General features: G+C 40.8%; 1 protein-coding gene across 4 annotated transcripts in view; it reads left to right on the top strand.

Annotated features, from left to right (window-relative positions):
* The first annotated feature begins 219 nt into the window (after positions 1–219).
* LOC131231146 (uncharacterized) overlaps positions 220–18,763 on the top strand; it is a 135,566-nt gene continuing 117,022 nt past the window's right edge. For 2 of the 4 annotated variants that reach the window (XM_058227244.1, XM_058227243.1), the window contains exon 1: positions 224–776. In XM_058227244.1, the coding sequence (XP_058083227.1) occupies positions 303–776 (474 nt within the window). In that variant the 5' untranslated portion in view covers positions 224–302. Of the gene's footprint in view, positions 777–861; positions 1,191–18,763 lie in introns of those variants that run through there. The other 2 variants (XM_058227246.1, XM_058227245.1) reach the window with 2 other exon arrangements.

Here is an 18,763-nt window from a genome sequence, read left to right as displayed (position 1 = left end):
TGGGTTTAGTCTCCTAATTGGGCCATAAATGGGTCGTACAGTCGTAAATTTCCCAATTTCTCGTAGACATCACGGTTGGCCCACCTAGCTTACTATCGGAGGAAGTTCCAGCGAAAGTCAAATCCGCGTCCCCTAAAATGTGCTGTCACAACGGATGGACGGCGTGGATAAAACACGCATGCATGACTGTGGCCCTGCAACCCCAACACATCACCCACCTCCGCTGGTGGTGTGGTGTGGGCAACGCCAGCTAATCCGCGTCCCTCATTATCACCATCACATTTCATTTGAAAGACCACCAGATGGGGCGGAGTCCAATGGCCGAGATTCCATCTCAGGCGTCGGACGACAACGGAGATCTAAGCTTCCACGCCGTCAGAGGCAGCGGCGGAGGCTTCCCCGTCAAGAGAAACCATCACCTCGAAAACCCTAAAAACCACAGCGATGATCTAGGCCGCAAGCGATGGCGGAATCGACCCCATCTCTTCCGCGGCGGCGGGCGGAAGGGGTTTCAGATCAAGGGCACGTCTCTCTTCTATGCTGCTGTTGCTGCTGCTGTCTTCATCTTTCTTGTGGCAGCAACGATGCTACAGAGCTCTATGACCGCTGGTTTAAGGTCGGGCCGAGAGAATCGTTGGAGGTCTTTGGGTGGAGGTTTTATGCGCGGGACTTCTCTCAGATTCACGATGAGTCAGAGGTTCGCGACGGAGGGCAGCATTCTCGATCAGCTGCGGATGGAGGGAAGATCTGGCATTCGCCTGCCAACACTGGCGATCGTGAGTGTTTCTGCTTTATTTGTTACCAGCAATCCCTTTGTGGGGCACGTGGAATTGCATTTGGCCTCGAAATGACCCTGATGGGATGATCGCCGTTAACTGAGTTGGTTGGGGATTGGAAAATATACAGTAAGATCTTTTCTATTCTCACCATCCATTTTGCAGGCCTTCAATCAAATGGTTATTATCATCTGATCAGCGTGATTCTAGTGACCTGGGCAATCCACACTGGTCCTTACTATCCAACATGAGTTGGTGATCTTGATGTAAGGAGTTTGGGCAACAGATGCACAAATCATGTGGCATACATATATGTCAATCCAAACAGTTCAAATTGGTGTGCTGATGATAGATGGAGCATAGTAAAAATTGTACCGGTTTGATGGTCTTCACCAACCAGTTGATGATAATCAGGTGGGCTGTTGAAAAGATGGTCAATAGTCCAATCAAGGTCTATACTCCAAGCATATTAGATACGTCCTGCCAGTTCTTCCAACAAAGTATAGCTGTATGTTTGGAGCTTATAAGAAGAAAATCAGCAACAGTTCCTGATTTTTAGTAACTTTATTTATGCTTTCTAGCAAATAAAATTGAATTTCCAGGGGTCCAAAATCAATTCGCAGATTAATTTCAACAACATACACAAGTGTAAACACAACCGAATAATGCAGCAACACTAGGAGAGAAGAACTTCAAGCACAAAGAAATTAGGTTAAACCATTTAAATCACAAAATGTATGCATTTATTAAAAACAAAAAGGGAGTATGATAGCAAAAATTCAATCGTCCATCATAGCCCGCCTAAAAATCTGTAAAACAGTGCTTATATGTGACGTTACTAATCCTAAAACATAATTATAGAGTCAGCCCTTAATTAGATTTAATCTAAGTCCTTATAATTCCCTAGATAGACTCCTTGATAACTAAAACAAAGTCCACGTTAAGTCCTAATTGTGAATGATGTTTCCAATTCAATCATTTAGCCTTACAACTCTAATATATATGTATGTATGTACACATTTGATGCAGGAACCTTCATTTGGAAAAGGTTTCACCTATAGTTGTAGAAGCATGAAGCAAAGAGGCAACATATATGGGTGCAAGGGTGGGGAAGCATTTGTTTCAAAATGTAAACAAGTTAAATAGGTAGGAAGTGGGAGCGAGAGTCCAGATTCCAGAGCGTTATTTGAAGTGGGAGCTCTCCTATTTAGAAGGATTTTGCCACAAAGGAATTTTTAAAAGAAACATAAGACTACCAGGGATTGAACCCTGTATTACTCACACACATTGCACTGTCTCTACCAACTCATCTAACGAATGGGAGGCACCACTAAGGACTTTTCCCCCCAAAAATAAGGAACCTTTTTGGAAGTGGATATTGAAGTTGGCACTTTACTGATGTTAGATGAGATTAACCTCTGAGGCTCAAGCTACTTTGGTTGAGGCCCCCTTTATGGAGGATGAGGTCAAAGTGGCTGTTGATTCTTTAAGGAAAGACAAAGCGCCAACCACCAGGTCTAGATGGATTTCCAATGGCGTTCTTCCAGAGTTTTTGGAAGTAGTGATGTAGGATGATGGAAACTACCGTAGGATGCAAGATGAGAGATCAAGTCTGCAATGGTGCAGGTGGTCACCTTCATCTCTGGTACACCCGAGTAGGTCATCTGATGTCCCCATCAAGTAATCGAGGGAAATGCCATGAACTTCATTTTGGAATTCTATGATAGGGGTTGTTTTTCTTCCAAGCTTGGTGCTTCCTGTATTGCCACCATCCCGAAGGTTTCTGGTGCAGAATCTTTGAGATACTTTCGCCCGATCAATCTCCTAGGACGGTCCTATAATTTTTTTAGCGAAGGTTTTGGTGACGCGGTTGTGGAATATATTAGGAAGTGTCATCTTCGTTAATCAAAGTGCTTTTGTCCTTAGAAAGACGAATTTCGGACAATGCCTTAATTGCCCATGAATGCCTTGATTCTAGGTATAAAGGGGGAGTAAAAGGTGTCGTATGCAAGTTAGATATTGAAAAGCCTATGATTACGTTGATTGGAGCTTTCTAGATTATGATGATCTAGATGGGATGTGGGCTGAAAAGGAGGCAATGTATTTGGGAATGTGTAAGCTCAACACGCTTTCGGTCCTCTCTTTGAAAGCTTATTTCAAAAGCTCTAGGGGCCTTTGTCAAGGGGACACTCTCTCCTTTTCTCTTTTTTTATGATGGTCGAGGTGTTGGGATGAATGCTTCATAAGGGCCAAGATGAGGGCCTTACATGTGGTTTTTCGGTTGAATGAATCTCTTACCCCATTTCTCACATGCAATTTGTGGACGCTCTTATCTTTTGCGATGCATCCCCCGCCATGGTGGATTAGTTGAAAACTATTATTAAATGCTTTGAGGTTGTGTTGAGCCTTAAAGTTAATCTGTCTAAGAGCAAGATGTATATGGGGTGAGGATGGAGGTAAATGAAGTGGAGATGTTGGCCGATATCTTTGGATGTGCGACTGGGGCGCTTTTGGCTACTCTTGTGGGTTTACTACTATGTGTGGGTAAATCGACAAAGCATCTATGGGACAAAGTGGTGGAAAGATTTGAGAGGATGCTAGCATGATGGAAAAGTCGACATCTCTTGCTTGGTGGTCGTATCACTTTAATTAAGTGGCACTATCTAATCTCCCTTTATACTTTATGTCGCGCTTTAAATGCTCGGTGTCAGTGCTTTCAAGACTTGAGAAGCTTAGGCAAGATTTCCTGTGGCAAGGAGCGAAAGAGAAGGAAAAGTTCCATCTCCTTAATTGGGACGAGGTTTGTAAAACCTACAAGGAGTGAGGTGCGGGGATCATGGATCTTAAAACTATGAATACCGCATTTCTTGGCAAATGGCTTTGGCGGCTTGGAGATGAGAATGGGGCTCTTTGGAAATATGTTCTTAAAAGCAAGTATGGCTCTTCAGTTGGGGGTTGAGGGACAGGATTCGTCCCTTTACAAACCGTCAGCCTTGTGGAAAGGAGTTTCTTTTGTGAAAGTGGCTTTCTTGAAAGGAGTGGGGTTTTCTATGGACAACAATTAAAAAAAAAAAAGATTGTGGGAAGATGTGCGGGTAGACTCTTTTGCACTAAAAGATGCATTTCCTTCCATCTTTTGTTTGGCGCCAGATCCTTTCATCACAGTGGTGAATTGCTTCTCACAAATTGAAGGGGCGATTGTGTGGGAACCAAGGTGTCCCGTATCGGTATCGGTTGGCGTAACGGTGACCTCCAAAACCGATACGGATACGGGGGCGTAACGGTGATACGGGGGCGTAACGGCCCGTAACGGCGCAAAAATATTTTTTTGCCAAAAAAATATGAAAAAATATAGATTAAATCCGGAATATTCTAAGCATTACAAATATGCATTTATTTATAAATTGGAACATGTTTATGGTGGTGTAACGGTCCACTCTTTAGTGAGAAGTTGTATCGGACTGTCTGATGAATTTATGAACCAGATAACCTGAATTTGACTACAAAATTCATATATTTAATTTTCTAACTATTTACTATCAATGATAGATATATTAGAATGAATGTAATATGAAAATATCTTACATTTAGGTGTTTGCAATTATTTTTGAGGGCCAAAATTCATGCGTAAATAGAAAAAAAATATAAAATGGCACCCCAAATATGTAAAATGCACATTAACATGTTCTACTATGATTAACACATCATATGGCATCATTAAAACAGCAAAAGTATCATTAAAAAATGATTTTTCGAATTTTCAAAAAAAGGGCCGAAATAAATGCGTAAATAGAAAAAAAAAAAAAAAAAATATAAAATGGCACCCCAAATATGTAAAATGCACATTAACATGTTCTACTATGATTAACACATCATATGACATCATTAAAATAGCAAAAGAATCATTAAAAAATGATTTTTCGAATTTTCAAAAAAAGGGCCGAAATAAATGCGTAAATAGAAAAAATATAAAAAAAATATAAAATGGCACCCCAAATCTGTAAAATGCATATTAACATGTTCTACTATGATTAACACATCATATGGCATCATTAAAACGGCAAAAGAATCATTAAAAAATGATTTTTCGAATTTTCAAAAAAAGGGCCAAAATAAATGCGTAAATAGAAAAAAATATAAAAAATATATAAAATGGAACCCCAAATCTGTAAAATGCACATTAACATGTTCTACTATGATTAACACATCATATGACATCATTAAAACAGCAAAAGAATCATTTAAAAATGGTTTTTCGAATTTTCAAAAAAAGGGCCAAAATAAATGCGTAAATAGAAAAAAATATTAAAAAAATATAAAATGGCACCCCAAATCTGTAAAATGTACATTAACATGTTCTACTATGATTAATACATCAAATGGCATGATTAAAACAGCAAAACAACCATTAAAAACTGATTTTTTGAATTTTAAAAAAAGGGGCCAAAATTCATGCGTAAATAGAAAAAAATATTAAAAAATTATTAAATGGCACCCCAAATCTGTAAAATGCACATTAACATGTTCTACTATGATTAACACATCATATGACATGATTAAAACAACAAAATATATTAAAAAAAGTATAAATACCTATTTTTGACGAATTTTTCAAAAATGGCCCACCGAGCTTTGATTCAAAAAAATCTATAATATAATGTGTTTTTCTATCAAATACCTAGCTAAGGTTGGTCGAAATTAGTAGTAGAAGGAGTTAGAAACAGTTTGGAAGCAAGAGGTTTCAAAAAAACAGCAAAAACAGAGCTAAAAAAAAAGTTACCGTTTCGGGCCCGATACGGGCCCGTAACGGGCCGTTACGCTCGTATCGGTCCCGTATCGGCCGAAACGGGTACAAAAAATCGTATCGGCCGATACGGCCCCGAAACGGGTAACGGTTCGCACCGTTACCGTTACGTATCGGCCGATAAGGCCGATACGTAACCGATTTGGCATACCTTGGTGGGAACCCCTGTGTAGGCATTTCCTTTGTGATGAGTAAGTGGAAGAGTATGTTACCCTCTTGTCGTGCATTCATCTTTTCATCTCTATTGACTCCAAACTGGACAAGATGGTGTGGAAAGCTGATAGCCGATAGGACCGGCCTTTTCTAGGTCAAATCCTTCTATTCTCTTATGTGCGGTATAGATCATCAAAGTGAGTTGTGGTGCACTTGATTCGTGTCGTCCTACTCCATTCCTCCTAGAGATAGCAACATTCAGGTGTCTAGTCGAGAGGAAGAAAGTCCTTACCATTGATAATTTGAGGAAAAGAGGAATGGTAATCCTAAATATCCGCATTATGTGTGTGTAAGATGAGGAGATAGTTGACCATCTATTTCTCATTGTCCCATTAAGGGACCAATCTGGGCAGACATCTTGGGCCATTTCTAAATCTTGTGGTCTAATCTGAATTCGGTGGATTGTCATTTGCTTCTTGGCACGATGTTGGTCTCGGATATCCAAAGAAAGCGCTTTGAAGAATGGCTTTACTTGCTATTTGGTGGGGTTGTGGGAAGAAAGAAATGCGAGGTGCTTAAAAAACACCAAGAAGTTGATGAAAGGCACCTCCCAAAGAGTTGGACGGCTGATTATCGAATGGGCTTTTTTTTGTCTTGAAGCTAAGGGGTTGTAATTCAGAGTTTCTCAGATTGTAATTGGGTTGCTATCTCAGCGCCTCTATTCTTGTTGTTTTTTTATGCTTTGCTTTGGCTTTAATAAAATTTGTTATCGTAATTTTTATTTTTATTTATTATTCTTAATTTTTAAAGCTTACAGTATTTCTGTTCAAAAAAGGCCAAAAATACATCACGTGTGCGGAATTGAGTTCCCTACAACATGAGTGGGGAAGACTGTCCCTCTTGCCAAACTATTCGCTAGTGAATTAGCCTCTATGCCAATGCAAACAAATGAAATTTTAGCCTTGAGGCAAGGAACCAAGCCTCCACTATAACATTGGGAACCTACTTGGATACATTTGGAGAATTGCCTTCAACAATGATTAGGCCCTTGATGCAAACCCGAAAGGGAAAGCAAATAAATTAATAAGAAAAGAAAGAGATCGTGGAAAAGATCCAACAATCCTCTAGGTTTACTTCCTATAGATGAGGGTTCAATTCCCCTCCTTGGCTTTACTCGATACACGTGGTTGTGGGTGATTGCGTGTATCCGCAGGGATTAGTCTCACTTAAAAAAAAGAGATGGGGACGCCCTGTCTTCAAAAAAATAAACATAAAAAATCCTTTAGCCGGATGCTAGAGATAACAAATGCAAGACTGTGAGCAAGCTCAACAGTCCTCTAGTCTAGAACTAGAGATCACTTTCTCCCACTTCAACAACTACTGTAGAGAATAAGAAAATATATAAAGAGAATATTAATCAACTTGTCTTATTCCATAGGACATAGGTCCTATTTATAATTAACCTTACAATCTGTAATAAAAAATATAAAATCTAAAAATCTATGAAAGCATTCTATAATTAAGAAAATACCTAAAATAAGAAGATACTTAGATAAGAAAATATTTAAGATTATTCCCTGCCTAAAAATAAACATATGAAAGAAAGAGCAGATTTTCTAATTTAGAGATTTGAGAAAATGGAAGTGATGATGGCTAAAAAAGGAAGGTGGTCCTTTTCTTGTACACGTGCAGAGCGTGCATGTGTGGGATGCGGGTCAATTGCATCAATTCCCCCCGGCTAGAAAAAACTCGGCTCTGTCGAGTTAATGGCAATATACTCATAGAGTTTTGGGTTGATGCGCCTGAAGTCCTCTGCTAAAATCCATGTGTTGTCGGACCTTGGTTGACCCTTCCATTTGACAAGAAACTTTTGATACCCCCCTTGGCGTGTGGAAACTATCTGATCATCCAACACGTCCTCAATGATTTCTTCGAGCTGGCGTGGTACCTCAGGTATCTGGATAGCTTGTTATTCCGTGCTCTCGTTTGTATGATGTCCAAGATAAATTGTAAGGTCTTCAACATTAAAAATGGGGCTGATCTTTATTTCAGGTGGCGGCTTGATTAGGTATGCATTATCACCTAGCTTCTTCAATGTGGTAAGGACCTGCCTTTTTGGAGTGGAGTTTTGTATAAGAGCCTGCTGGAAACCGCTCAGGCTTAAGTCGCACCATGACTCTTATCTCCTTCTTGGAATTATGCAAAACGTTGTCGTCGAATATCTGCATATCCCTTGTAATTTTCATTACTAAGGGTGATATTTTGCCTAACTTCTTTATTTATCTCCTTAACATGTTGTGCAAAAGCTTCAGCGTCCTAGCACGATCGAGTCACGCTTGGAAGTGAGACTAAATCGATAGGTTGTCGCAGTCGCATTCCGGTCGCAATTTCAAAAGGAGAGTGTTTCGTAGTGCGGTTCATAGAACTATTGTAAGCGAACTCAGCTTGTGGTAACACGATGTCCCATGAGCTTATATGATCACGAACCAGGCATCGAAGTAGATTCTTAAAGCCACGGTTTACGACTTTAGTCTGCCCATCTGTTTGCGGATGATACGCACTTGAGAATTTCAACTTAGTTCCCATCTTAGACCATAAGGTGCACTAGAAGTAGCTCATAAACTCGACGTCATGATCAGATACAATGGTTTTGGGAACACCATGTAGATGAACCACTTCTTTAAAGAAAACATTGGCGATGTGCATGGCAGTCGATATCTTCTTACAAGAGATAAAATGAGCCAACTTTGAAAACTTGTCAACCACAACATAAATAGAGTCATAGCCACGTTGAGTCTTAGGCAATCCCAAGACGAAAACCATACTGATGTCTTCCCATGGAGCATCTGACATAGGTAATGGCGTATAAAGACTAGTATTCTGCTTGTTACCTTTACCAAGCTGACATGCTCGACATTGTTCCCAACGTCTTTCTTTAAACCTGGCTAGTAAAAATGATCTTCAACCAGAGTTGTTGTTTTATCGATACCAAAGTGACCACCTAGGCCCCCTGAATGAAGCTCTCGTATAACAAGCTCTTGCAAGGAACTCTTAGGAAGACACAACCTCATGTTGAAGAATAAGTACCTATCGTGTAAGCTATACCTTGGGTACTCGGTACTTGTACTAGACATGAGTGTTGAAAATACCTTTCCAAAATCATCATCTGTGGCATAGTCCCGTTTAAGTTCTTCAAATCGAACAACGGAAATTGATAAGGTAGACAAAAGGTGTGACTTTCGGCTGAAGGCGTCTGCTACCTTATTTTCAATACTAGCGTGATGTTTGAGGTTGAAGGTGAACTCTTGAAGATAAGCACTCCACTTAGCATGCCTAGCACTTAGCTTTTTCTGAGAATTCAAGTAACGTAATGCCTCATAATCAGAATAGAGCACAAACTCTCGATAAATGAGGTAATGACGCCAATGCTTCAGAGCTTGTACAATAGCATAAAACTCCACATCGTAAGTAGAATACTTCTTTCATGCCGCATTGAGTTTCTCACTGAAAAAGGTCACCAAATGTCTTTCCTGGCTAAGAACACCTCCTATGCCTACGTGCGATGCATCACAGGCAACTTCAAACACTTTTTCGAAATAAGGAAGTCTAAGAACTGAAGCCTCTGTCATTTTCTACTTGATTTCTTGAAATGCCTTTGTTATTGCTTTAGTCCACTCAAATGGATTGGACTTCATACATTCAGTAATTGGCACCATGATGGAACTAAAGTTCCGAATAAACCTTAGATAAAATGTCGCAAGCCCATGAAAACTACGAACCTCATGAATGTTTATGGGAGTAGACCATTCAACAATAGCCCTTATCTTTTTTAAATCAGCCTTTACGCCCTCTGTTGAAACGACGAACCCGAGAAAGACCACGCTAGAACTCATGAAGGTACACTTCTTCAAATTGATGTAGAGTTTCTCATGACGCAGTACTCTCATCACTTGGCGAAGATGGTCCAAATGATCTTCTTGTGAATGGCTATAAATGAGGATGTCAACGAAGTATACGACGACAAACTTGCCAATGAATGGTCATAGAATTTGCGTCATCACCCGCATGAATATGCTTGGTGCGTATGTCAAGCCGAATGGCATAACTAGCCATTCATATAATCCATCCTTTGTGTTGAAAGCAGTTTTCCATTCATCGCCAGGACGAATTCTTATTTGATGGTACCCGCTTCGCAAATCAATCTTTGAAAAAATTGTAGCATTTGCCAGTATGTCATCTAGGTGCGGAATGGGAAAACAATACTTTATTGTTATCTTGTTGATGGCGCGATTGTCAACGCACATTCGCCAACTGCCATCATTCTTTGGTGTCAACAACACTGGCACAACACACGGGCTAAGACTATAAAGAATGAACCCCTTTGTTCATAATTCTTCTACCTGTCGACGAAGCTTTATCGGGTTCATTCGATATGTGGGAAGATTCGGTAATGGTGCTTCTGGTACCAGATCAATAACATGCTGAATGTCGCGCATGGGTGGGTGGAAGCTCACTTGGTAGTTCATCAGAGACTAAATCCTGAAATTGGAACAAAATGTCTAGAATCTTGGGTGGTTGAACAACAACATTATCAACTTGATCGAACTTGCATCTTACCAGAGCATACATGATTCCACGTTCACGACTCTCCTCCATGGATCGAGCCATGCTCAACACTATGGAAGCCGACTTTGCCTCTTCAAGTTCGTCATCTTTCATTAGGTTAAGAGTAATAGGCTTTCCTTTGTATATAAAGTTGTATGTGTTCTTGCGACCCTTGTGAGTCACATCCTTGTTGTATATCTATGGGCGCCCTAGTAATATATGTGTGATCTTCATTGGAATGATGTCGCACCAAAGAGATTCTTTATAACGACCTAGAGAGAAGTTGACTAAGCACCTCTTAGTCACAAGGATGAACATGTCATTCACCCACGCAATCTTGTATGGCTTGGGATGCGTTTGAGGTTTTAGTTTCAACTTGTCCGCCATACTTTGTGAGACCACGTTCATGCTGCTGCCTCCGTCAATAATGACCTTGACAGCCTTTCCACCACACGATACTCGTGTATGGAAAATATTCGTTCGCAGGCAGTCTTCTTGGGCCTCCTCGTTTGGTGCTTTCAGAATCCTTTTGACCACCAATGATAACTTGTTTTCATTTGGGCCATCAAGGCCTTCGTCAAGTTCCTCCTCATCATCTTCTGGATCATTTGCATGTTCATCTTCTACTTGGTCTGCAATGAAATCTTCTGTCTCACAAAATTGAAGATTGCGAGAGGGACACTTAGTCTCCTAATGTCCACGACCACTACACTTAAAGCAATTGTTGGTCGACCTCCCTTGCTTACTGCAGCAGACTTTCCCTTGGTATCACCGTTTCAGGGAAGAGGATTGGAAGCAGATTGGGTGGAGTTTTGACTGATTTTGTAATCCCGAGGTAAGTTAGTGCGGTGTACGAATGGTTGTGGGCGCGAAGTGGAGCCACTAGTAGTGGAACGAGTGGATGCATGACCCCCACCTTGAAGGTTGCTGTGCCTTATCATCAACTTTTGGTCTGACACTTTTCGGGCCATTTGATATGCCTCGTCTACGTTGTTGAGCCAAACAGTTACCAACTCTCTTTGAAGCTCGAACCGTAGCCCCTTAAAATAACGCGCCACTTGTTGTCTTTCCATTTCTGTTAAGCGGCATCAAATGACCAAGTCATAATAATGCTGCGTGTACTTCTCCACGGTCAGATTGTCTTGTCAAAGCGTGAGGAGCTCTTGAAAGGAGGTCGTCTCGTAATCTAGCGGCAGGAACGTTCGCTTCATTCTTGCTTTCATTTCCTCCTAATTGCTTACGGGAGGAAGGCCACACCGTTGTAGATCTTCTTCGATGGCGTATCACCAGTCTTGAGCTGCGCTTTTAAGTTTCAAGGTAGCGAAACGCAACTTGACAACTTCTTCCATTTTGTACCAACAAAAATATCACTCCATCGACTTTAGCCAATCATTGGACACTTTGGGATCCAAATTACTATCATAATCCGGAATATCAATCTTGATATGCTTGGCAGGATCTGAGGTGTGAATATTCCTCCCTCCTTTGGGATAAATTGGACGATCCCATCGGAGGTTGTTCATCCCTCTAGCTCTCGGTTGCACATAGCGATGTTGTTGGGCCCCGTAGCCAGGCTCATATTCTTCGTCTTGGAAATTACCATTCCAAGCAGGATGCCTTGAGTCAACATTTCCAGACTCCAATTCTCCATCAGGGTTATCTATAGATGTTTGGCGGTCTGGATTGATTTCCTTGCTTGTGTTTTCGAGAATAATAATACGTCTTTCTAAAGCATTCATTTTGGGTATGGAATGAGCCTCTAGGTCATCCATCTGTTTTGTGATCAAATCGACCACTTGTTGCAGGGTTGTGACAGTTTCTTCTTGAAGTTGTGTGGCCATCTCAGGATTGTAAATTGTCCCTCTTCTAGTGCGGAGCATAATACAACGGACTTTGGCAAGCAAGCAAAAAATATATATATTTTTTTGTAAAGAAAGAGAGGAAGGGCAATGAATTGATATGTTGAGACGGGATTATGATGTGGTAGGGTTAGAAGAGAGTTATTATTATTATTAATTATTAATTATTAATTATTTATTTATTATTATTATTGTTTTTTTTTGTAGAGTTAAGGTTTGGTGATTTTGAGATGGGAAAAAAAGAGGAAAGAAAAGAGAAAGATGACGGATGGATGAAGGGGAAGGGTGAAAGGTTAGATTGAGATGGGGAAAAAAAATACCTTCTAATTTTCCCAAGAGTAGAACTTGCTTTGATACCAATTTGATGCAAACCCGAAAGGGAAAGCAAATAAATCAATAAGAAAAGAAAGAGATTGTAGAAAAGATCCAACAATCCTCTAGCCGGATGCTAGAGATAACAAATGCAAGACTGTGAGCAAGCTCAACAGTCCTCTAGTCTAGAACTAGAGATCACTTTCTCCCCCTTCAACAACTACTGTAGAGAATAAGAAAATTTCATAAAGAGAATATTAATCAACTCATCTTATTCCATAGGACATAGGTCCTATTTATAATCAACCTTACAATCTGTAATAAAAGATATAAAATCTAAAAATCTATGAAATAGGAAAGCACTTGAGTAACAAAGCATTCTATAATTAAGAAAATACCTAAAATAAGAAGATACTTAGATAAGAAAATATTTAAGATTATTCTCTACCTAAAAATAAAGATATGAAAGAAAGAGCAGATTTCCTAATTTAGAGATTTGAGAAAAATGGAAGTGATGATGGCTAAAGAAGGAAGGTAGTCCTTTTCTTGTACACACGTGTAGAGTGTGCATGTGTGGGATGTGGGATGATTGCATCAACCTTTGTGCTCCTTTCCAAGAATTAAATATCTTCATGAAGGAGGTAGCCTTTGCCTTAGATTCATTACCCATCCTAGCCAGACCAGAGAGAATATGATATTGCTTCTGTCATTCTGAAGGAATCCTCACACACCAAAGTGGCCAAGATCGCCTAAGAAGAATGGTCAAAATTAAGTTTCCACCATCCTAGAGGTGAACTCCAACATGGAACAACTATTGGATTACACGCAATTACTACTTACTAATTACTATCGATTAGAGGTGTACATGAGTTGAACCGAGTCGAGCTTGGCACAGCTCGACTCGGCTCGACTACTAGTTGACCCTAGCTCGAACTCAGCTCAGTCCTCGAGCCTGACTAGCAGCTTGGCTTGGTTCGGTCAGCAGCTCAGTCCAGTTCGAGCTGAGTTCGAGCCGAGTTCGGCATTTTCTCAAACACATGGAGTGCACCTTCAATTTCTCACGGAATGTAAAACAACAACATCCTCTTTCCGGACAACACGTACAAAGAGACAGCTGACCCAGAGCTAGCCACACCTCCGAAAGACTCCATCACTCCCACTCATGGCCATAGGTATGTACCCGGACGAGTGCCGACACTTCTGGGATGCTGCTTCTGCAAAGGTCTCAGGTTCCTATTTTTTAGGAAAGGGAGGCCTGAAAGTCATCGGTTCTAAGTAGATTATTTATATAATACTCACCGTCCTCCCTCTATTGGTTCTCACCTCTTCTCCTTCTGGTGGAGAATTTTACATGTATTTCATCAAACACTCAGTAGGCAACATAAAAATCAAGATACAAGGGTATTTATTTCATATCCATACCTTCCTCGCCACCAGATGACACTTCGTTGAGTCATTTCATCAAACACTTGCTGAGCAACATCAATATCAAAATAACCGAGTCACGGAACTGGTTCGATCCGAGTTCAATTCAACTTGGGGTTCGATCTGAGTTGAGTCGAGCTTAGGCAAGCTTGAACTCGGCTCAAAATTTTTTCGAGCTAAAAAAATCAACTCGACTCGGCTCGAACTGAACTCAGCCGAGTCGAATCGAGCTTTTTCAAGTCTAGTCTAGCGAGCTAATGGAGCTAACTCGGTTCGTGTACAACTCTACTATTGATACCCAATTGCCAAGGAACTATGAAGACGAGATCCCACAAAATTGGGGGCAGGGGAAGCCCAAGTCATGGTGCCTCTTTTGATCTCTCTCCACTTGGGTGTATGAATCATTAAATATCTTTTTATTTCTTTCCCTCTGTTTTTTTAGCAAATATCCCTTGACCTAAAGGTTTCATTCCTTTTGATTCATACACTTGGGTGTATGAATCATTAAATATCTCTGAATTCTTTGAACATGGTCATCTTTTACCCTAGCTTGGGGCCTCTTTTATCACTTTGCTTCCTAAAGTAGAGGGTGCGGAAAAGCTCAAAGATTTCGGCCTATTAATTTAATTGGTGCTCCATATAAAATATTAACCAAGATCCTTGCCTCCAGATTCAGGGAAGTTTTGCCAAAGATCATCTTTGATAATTAAGGCGCTTTCATTATGGGTAGACAAATTTTGGATAGTACGCTTATTGCTCACGAATGTGTTAATGCAAGCTTCAAGGAGGAGCAAGATAATATGCAAGCTGAACATCGAAAAGGCTTGTGATCACGTTGATTGAAGGTTTCTAGATTACATGCTTCTCAAATTGGGTTTGCGGCAAGTAGTGGAGGAGGTGGATGAGGGCATGTGTGCAATTAGTTTCTTTCTCCATTTTAGTCAACGGATCTCCTAATGGTTTCTTTCGGGCCTCTAAAGGTCTTCAGTAAGGGATCCTTTATCCCTGTATTTGTTTGTCATAGCAGGAGCAGCCCTAAGCTTGATGCCCCAGAAAGTTGTGGACTATGGTCTCTTTAATGGTTTCAAGATGTCAGCTTCTAGCCCTCACATCAGTCACCTTCAATGTGCAGATGATACATTGTTATTCTGTGATGCGGAGTCAGTGGATAACCTCGAAAAATTACCGTCTGTTTTGAGGCGGTCTTCGGCTTGAAAATTAATGTTTCCAAATCGGAAATGTTGGGGTATTCACGTGAGTGGGGACGAATTGTGTCGGTTGGGAAACATATTTGGGTGCAAAGTGGGATCCTTCCCTTTGACGTATCTCGAGCTCCTCCTTTGCATTGGAAAGCTTGCTAAACACATGTGGGATAGGTGATTGAAAGGAAATTTGTAAGCTGGAAGTGTAGGTATTTATCTTTCAGTGGGCGCCTAATTCTCATTAAGACAACTTTCTCTAATATGCCAGTCTATTTTATGTCCCTCTTTAGGTGTCTTAAAGCAGTGCTACTTGAGAAATTAAGAAGGGACTTCTTTTAGAGAGGTGCATCGGAAAGTAGGAAGCTCCACCTTCTGTAACGCCCTGAAAATCGAGGGTCGAGCAGAAGCTCAGCTCCTAAGTTCCAACACATCACTTATGCAACATAAATAATGATGGTTAAATGTTGTCCGTATTAGTGCATTAAACACGAGTGAGATTATACCAAATCAGCATATCATACTCCAGAGACAGTTAAATTACGCAAGCGGAAGACTGTGATAAATATATAGAGCATATATGTGATTGTAAGTCCCCAGAGTATGAACGTCACCAGGTTAAATAATTACATGTATAACTCCAAAATTTACAAAATGATAAGGTGTAATGTTCAACTAGTTCGTATCCCTGCGATCCTTGCGACGCGATTCTAGGTCTACCTAGACCTGCTAGAGAGTTGCATGTAGGAGAACTCCTCGTCATCATAGAAGTCAGGCTTCGCTTCATAAGCATCGCCGTCACCTGAAGCTACAACAGCGTCTGGTTGGTGTTTTAAAACACCGTCCCAGAGTGGGAGTGATCAACTTAGTGGAGCTATAAGGCAAAGGTTAACATGTTATCAATTCAGTCAAGCAGTAATGATAAAGCAGTACAACAATCATGTCCTAAGTACTCTTGTTAATGCAGGAATGATATGCTGTAATGATGCATGCCCTCGCCTGCACTCTCTCAGCGACATCATCTCACGATCGCGCATGGCAAACTCCCTAAACGTGCTCTTCCTCGCCAAAGCAATTGCAATGCGGTGCATGATCATGTTAGCCAATATTTAATTAGGTTTATTCATACAGCAGATTCGGGAAGTTAAGGTACCTCCCTTTATATCATGTGCCCAAACGATGATCCATATAGGGTCGTCAATCCTAGTTAATCACATACGATAGGCAAGTTATAGGGCAACGTCACTCCTGATTTAAAAACAGTGGACAGGCAAGTTCAGGTCGCTACGGGAGGTTCGTCACCTCGGCGTAGGCCTAGTTTATACTCAAGGTCACTACGGGAAAGGCTCGTCACCTTAGCGTAGGCCGACAGCTCGAATACAGTGTCCTATACCACCGTATTAGGCTCACGAGTTTGGTTTGCTCACTGGACACTACAGGGAGGCTCGTCACCTCAGCGTAGGCTGACAGCTCGACCACGGTGTCCCATACCATCATGCCCGGCTCATGAACCTTAGCGGATCGTGGTACCAAGGTTAAACGGGCTTTTCAGTGGTAAGTGGTACCTTAGATTCAAGCAATAGCGTGCATATATGATGAACATACATTAGGCCAATCGGGTTACTTGACAAGCTCGACTGATACGAGCGCACGTTGAATTAATCGACATGGAGCGCATACGTACTCCTCGTGGCATAACCACTGTCGATAATCACCGTACAACTCGGATTTGTCGAACGTATACGTCGTGGCGAAACTAGTTCTGTCACTGATCGTAAGCTGTTATCGATTGCCTGGACTACGAATCAGTCCCAATCATACTCAAACACAATAGGCATTCATATGTGCTAGCCAAAAACATCATGTGACAATCATTTCAAATATAAATCTCATTCGAGTACTTTAACAAGCACATAGTGCACATGTTAACATACATAGGCATTTCATCCATAAATCACATAATAGTAAGAGAGGTTATATAAAGGAAACTGTAGCTTTAAATAAGGTAATTGAGAATCCTATCTCAACACCCTTATTAAATGCATCTCAACAAGCATTTTCTCATTCAGGCATTTTATCAAACACTTAGACTACACATATCAACATACATGTAATAAATTAGTTATAATGTATATTATAGCAAATCCTTTCACAAGGGAGTTGCCACACGTACAACAATCATGTATTCTCAATAAATTATCATGGCAAGCACAAATCATAATTTCATGTTCATTCAAACATTTCAACAAACACATGGAATGCATTATATTCAACGTAGTTCATATATATGTGTAATACACGGAAAACATCGCCTCTAGGCACATGTGACAGCAATCAAGTTAGTCATAAATCATTAACTGACATTGAAAGCCTTGAAAACCATAACCTAAATGTTTATAGTCTGCACCTTCCGTCGGTAAACTCGTATCGAGCTCAGTTTGAATCCTACGTCTTTGTTTACGGCACAACGGCTACCCGAATCACGGAATAGTTTAGCTATTTTGCCGTTTCCTCTATTTGGACTTCCAAAATGAGATTAGGATTAGGATTCCTTACCCAAATCACAGTCGAAACGAATTGAGTAGCGTAACAAAGAGGCGATCTAGTGCCCTTAGTCGCTTGAGAGAAACACTGCCTCGATCTCCCTGACTTTCACTCTTCTTCTCACACTTTTCTCTTCTTTTCTCTCTTCTCTCTCCTAGGGTTTTAGGAAATTCGTATGGAATGAGAGAGGGGTGGGTTTAGGGCTTTATATAGGCTCAGAACTGATGTCAATGGCCCAAGGCCAAAAGTCGTCTGTTTCGGGCCAACAGAGCTCATTTGGAGGTCCATTTCTTGCATACGGTCCAGAGAAAGTTCCCTGACAATGGATCTATGCTAGGTTAAGATTTTGGTTCGATCGGATTTGTGGATCCACCGCGCAGGACCAGTTTTAGTTCAAAGGCTATCGTCACTCGATCAGGGCCACAAGTACGCTGACCTGTGTAGGGAAATTTCCCTGATCCAAGGGTGTAGTTGGGTCAGAATCTGACGGTCTGAAACCTTATATTTGGCCTGCAAGCGAACGACCCAATTCACTTAAGTTTGAGTGTATTTTCTAAAGATATTCGCGTTTCTCACACACTTCGCTCCGGGCTCAAGTTGTACGTTTCTGGATACTATTTGGACTTGATTTCCGAGATGGTTCTCAAGCCCAGTAAGACGTTCATAACTGTATAGTTTCACGTTAATCGGACTTTCGACGTGCGGTCCAGGTCCGATACGGAGTTTCAATGTGCTCTCGAGAGCAACTGGATTTTGAGATTGATCCTAGGTTTTTAGGAAATGTTGGGTTAACGATTGTACTAGTTTTGGGTCTTGCAGCTCGTATAGAAAGCGGTTCAAGCTAATTTACTGATTAATTCAATTTAGCACTTAATTAATTTTCGTCTAATTTCTACATAATTTGATCCTTATCGATTTCTGCTTGAGGTGGTACACGGGTCTTGGTACGGATTTTTCGAGACGTTACAATCTACCCCCCTTAAAGAAAAATTGTCCTTAAAATTAGTACCTTTTCGTACTCGAGAATCTGAGGGTAGTTTTTGCGAACCTCGGCTTTTGTTTCGCAAGTAGCCTCTTCCTCAGTGT

The sequence above is a fragment of the Magnolia sinica genome, chromosome 17 (genome assembly GCF_029962835.1).
Source record: "Magnolia sinica isolate HGM2019 chromosome 17, MsV1, whole genome shotgun sequence".
Taxonomy (NCBI): domain Eukaryota; kingdom Viridiplantae; phylum Streptophyta; class Magnoliopsida; order Magnoliales; family Magnoliaceae; genus Magnolia; species Magnolia sinica.
This window is presented reverse-complemented; position numbering and strand designations above follow the sequence as displayed.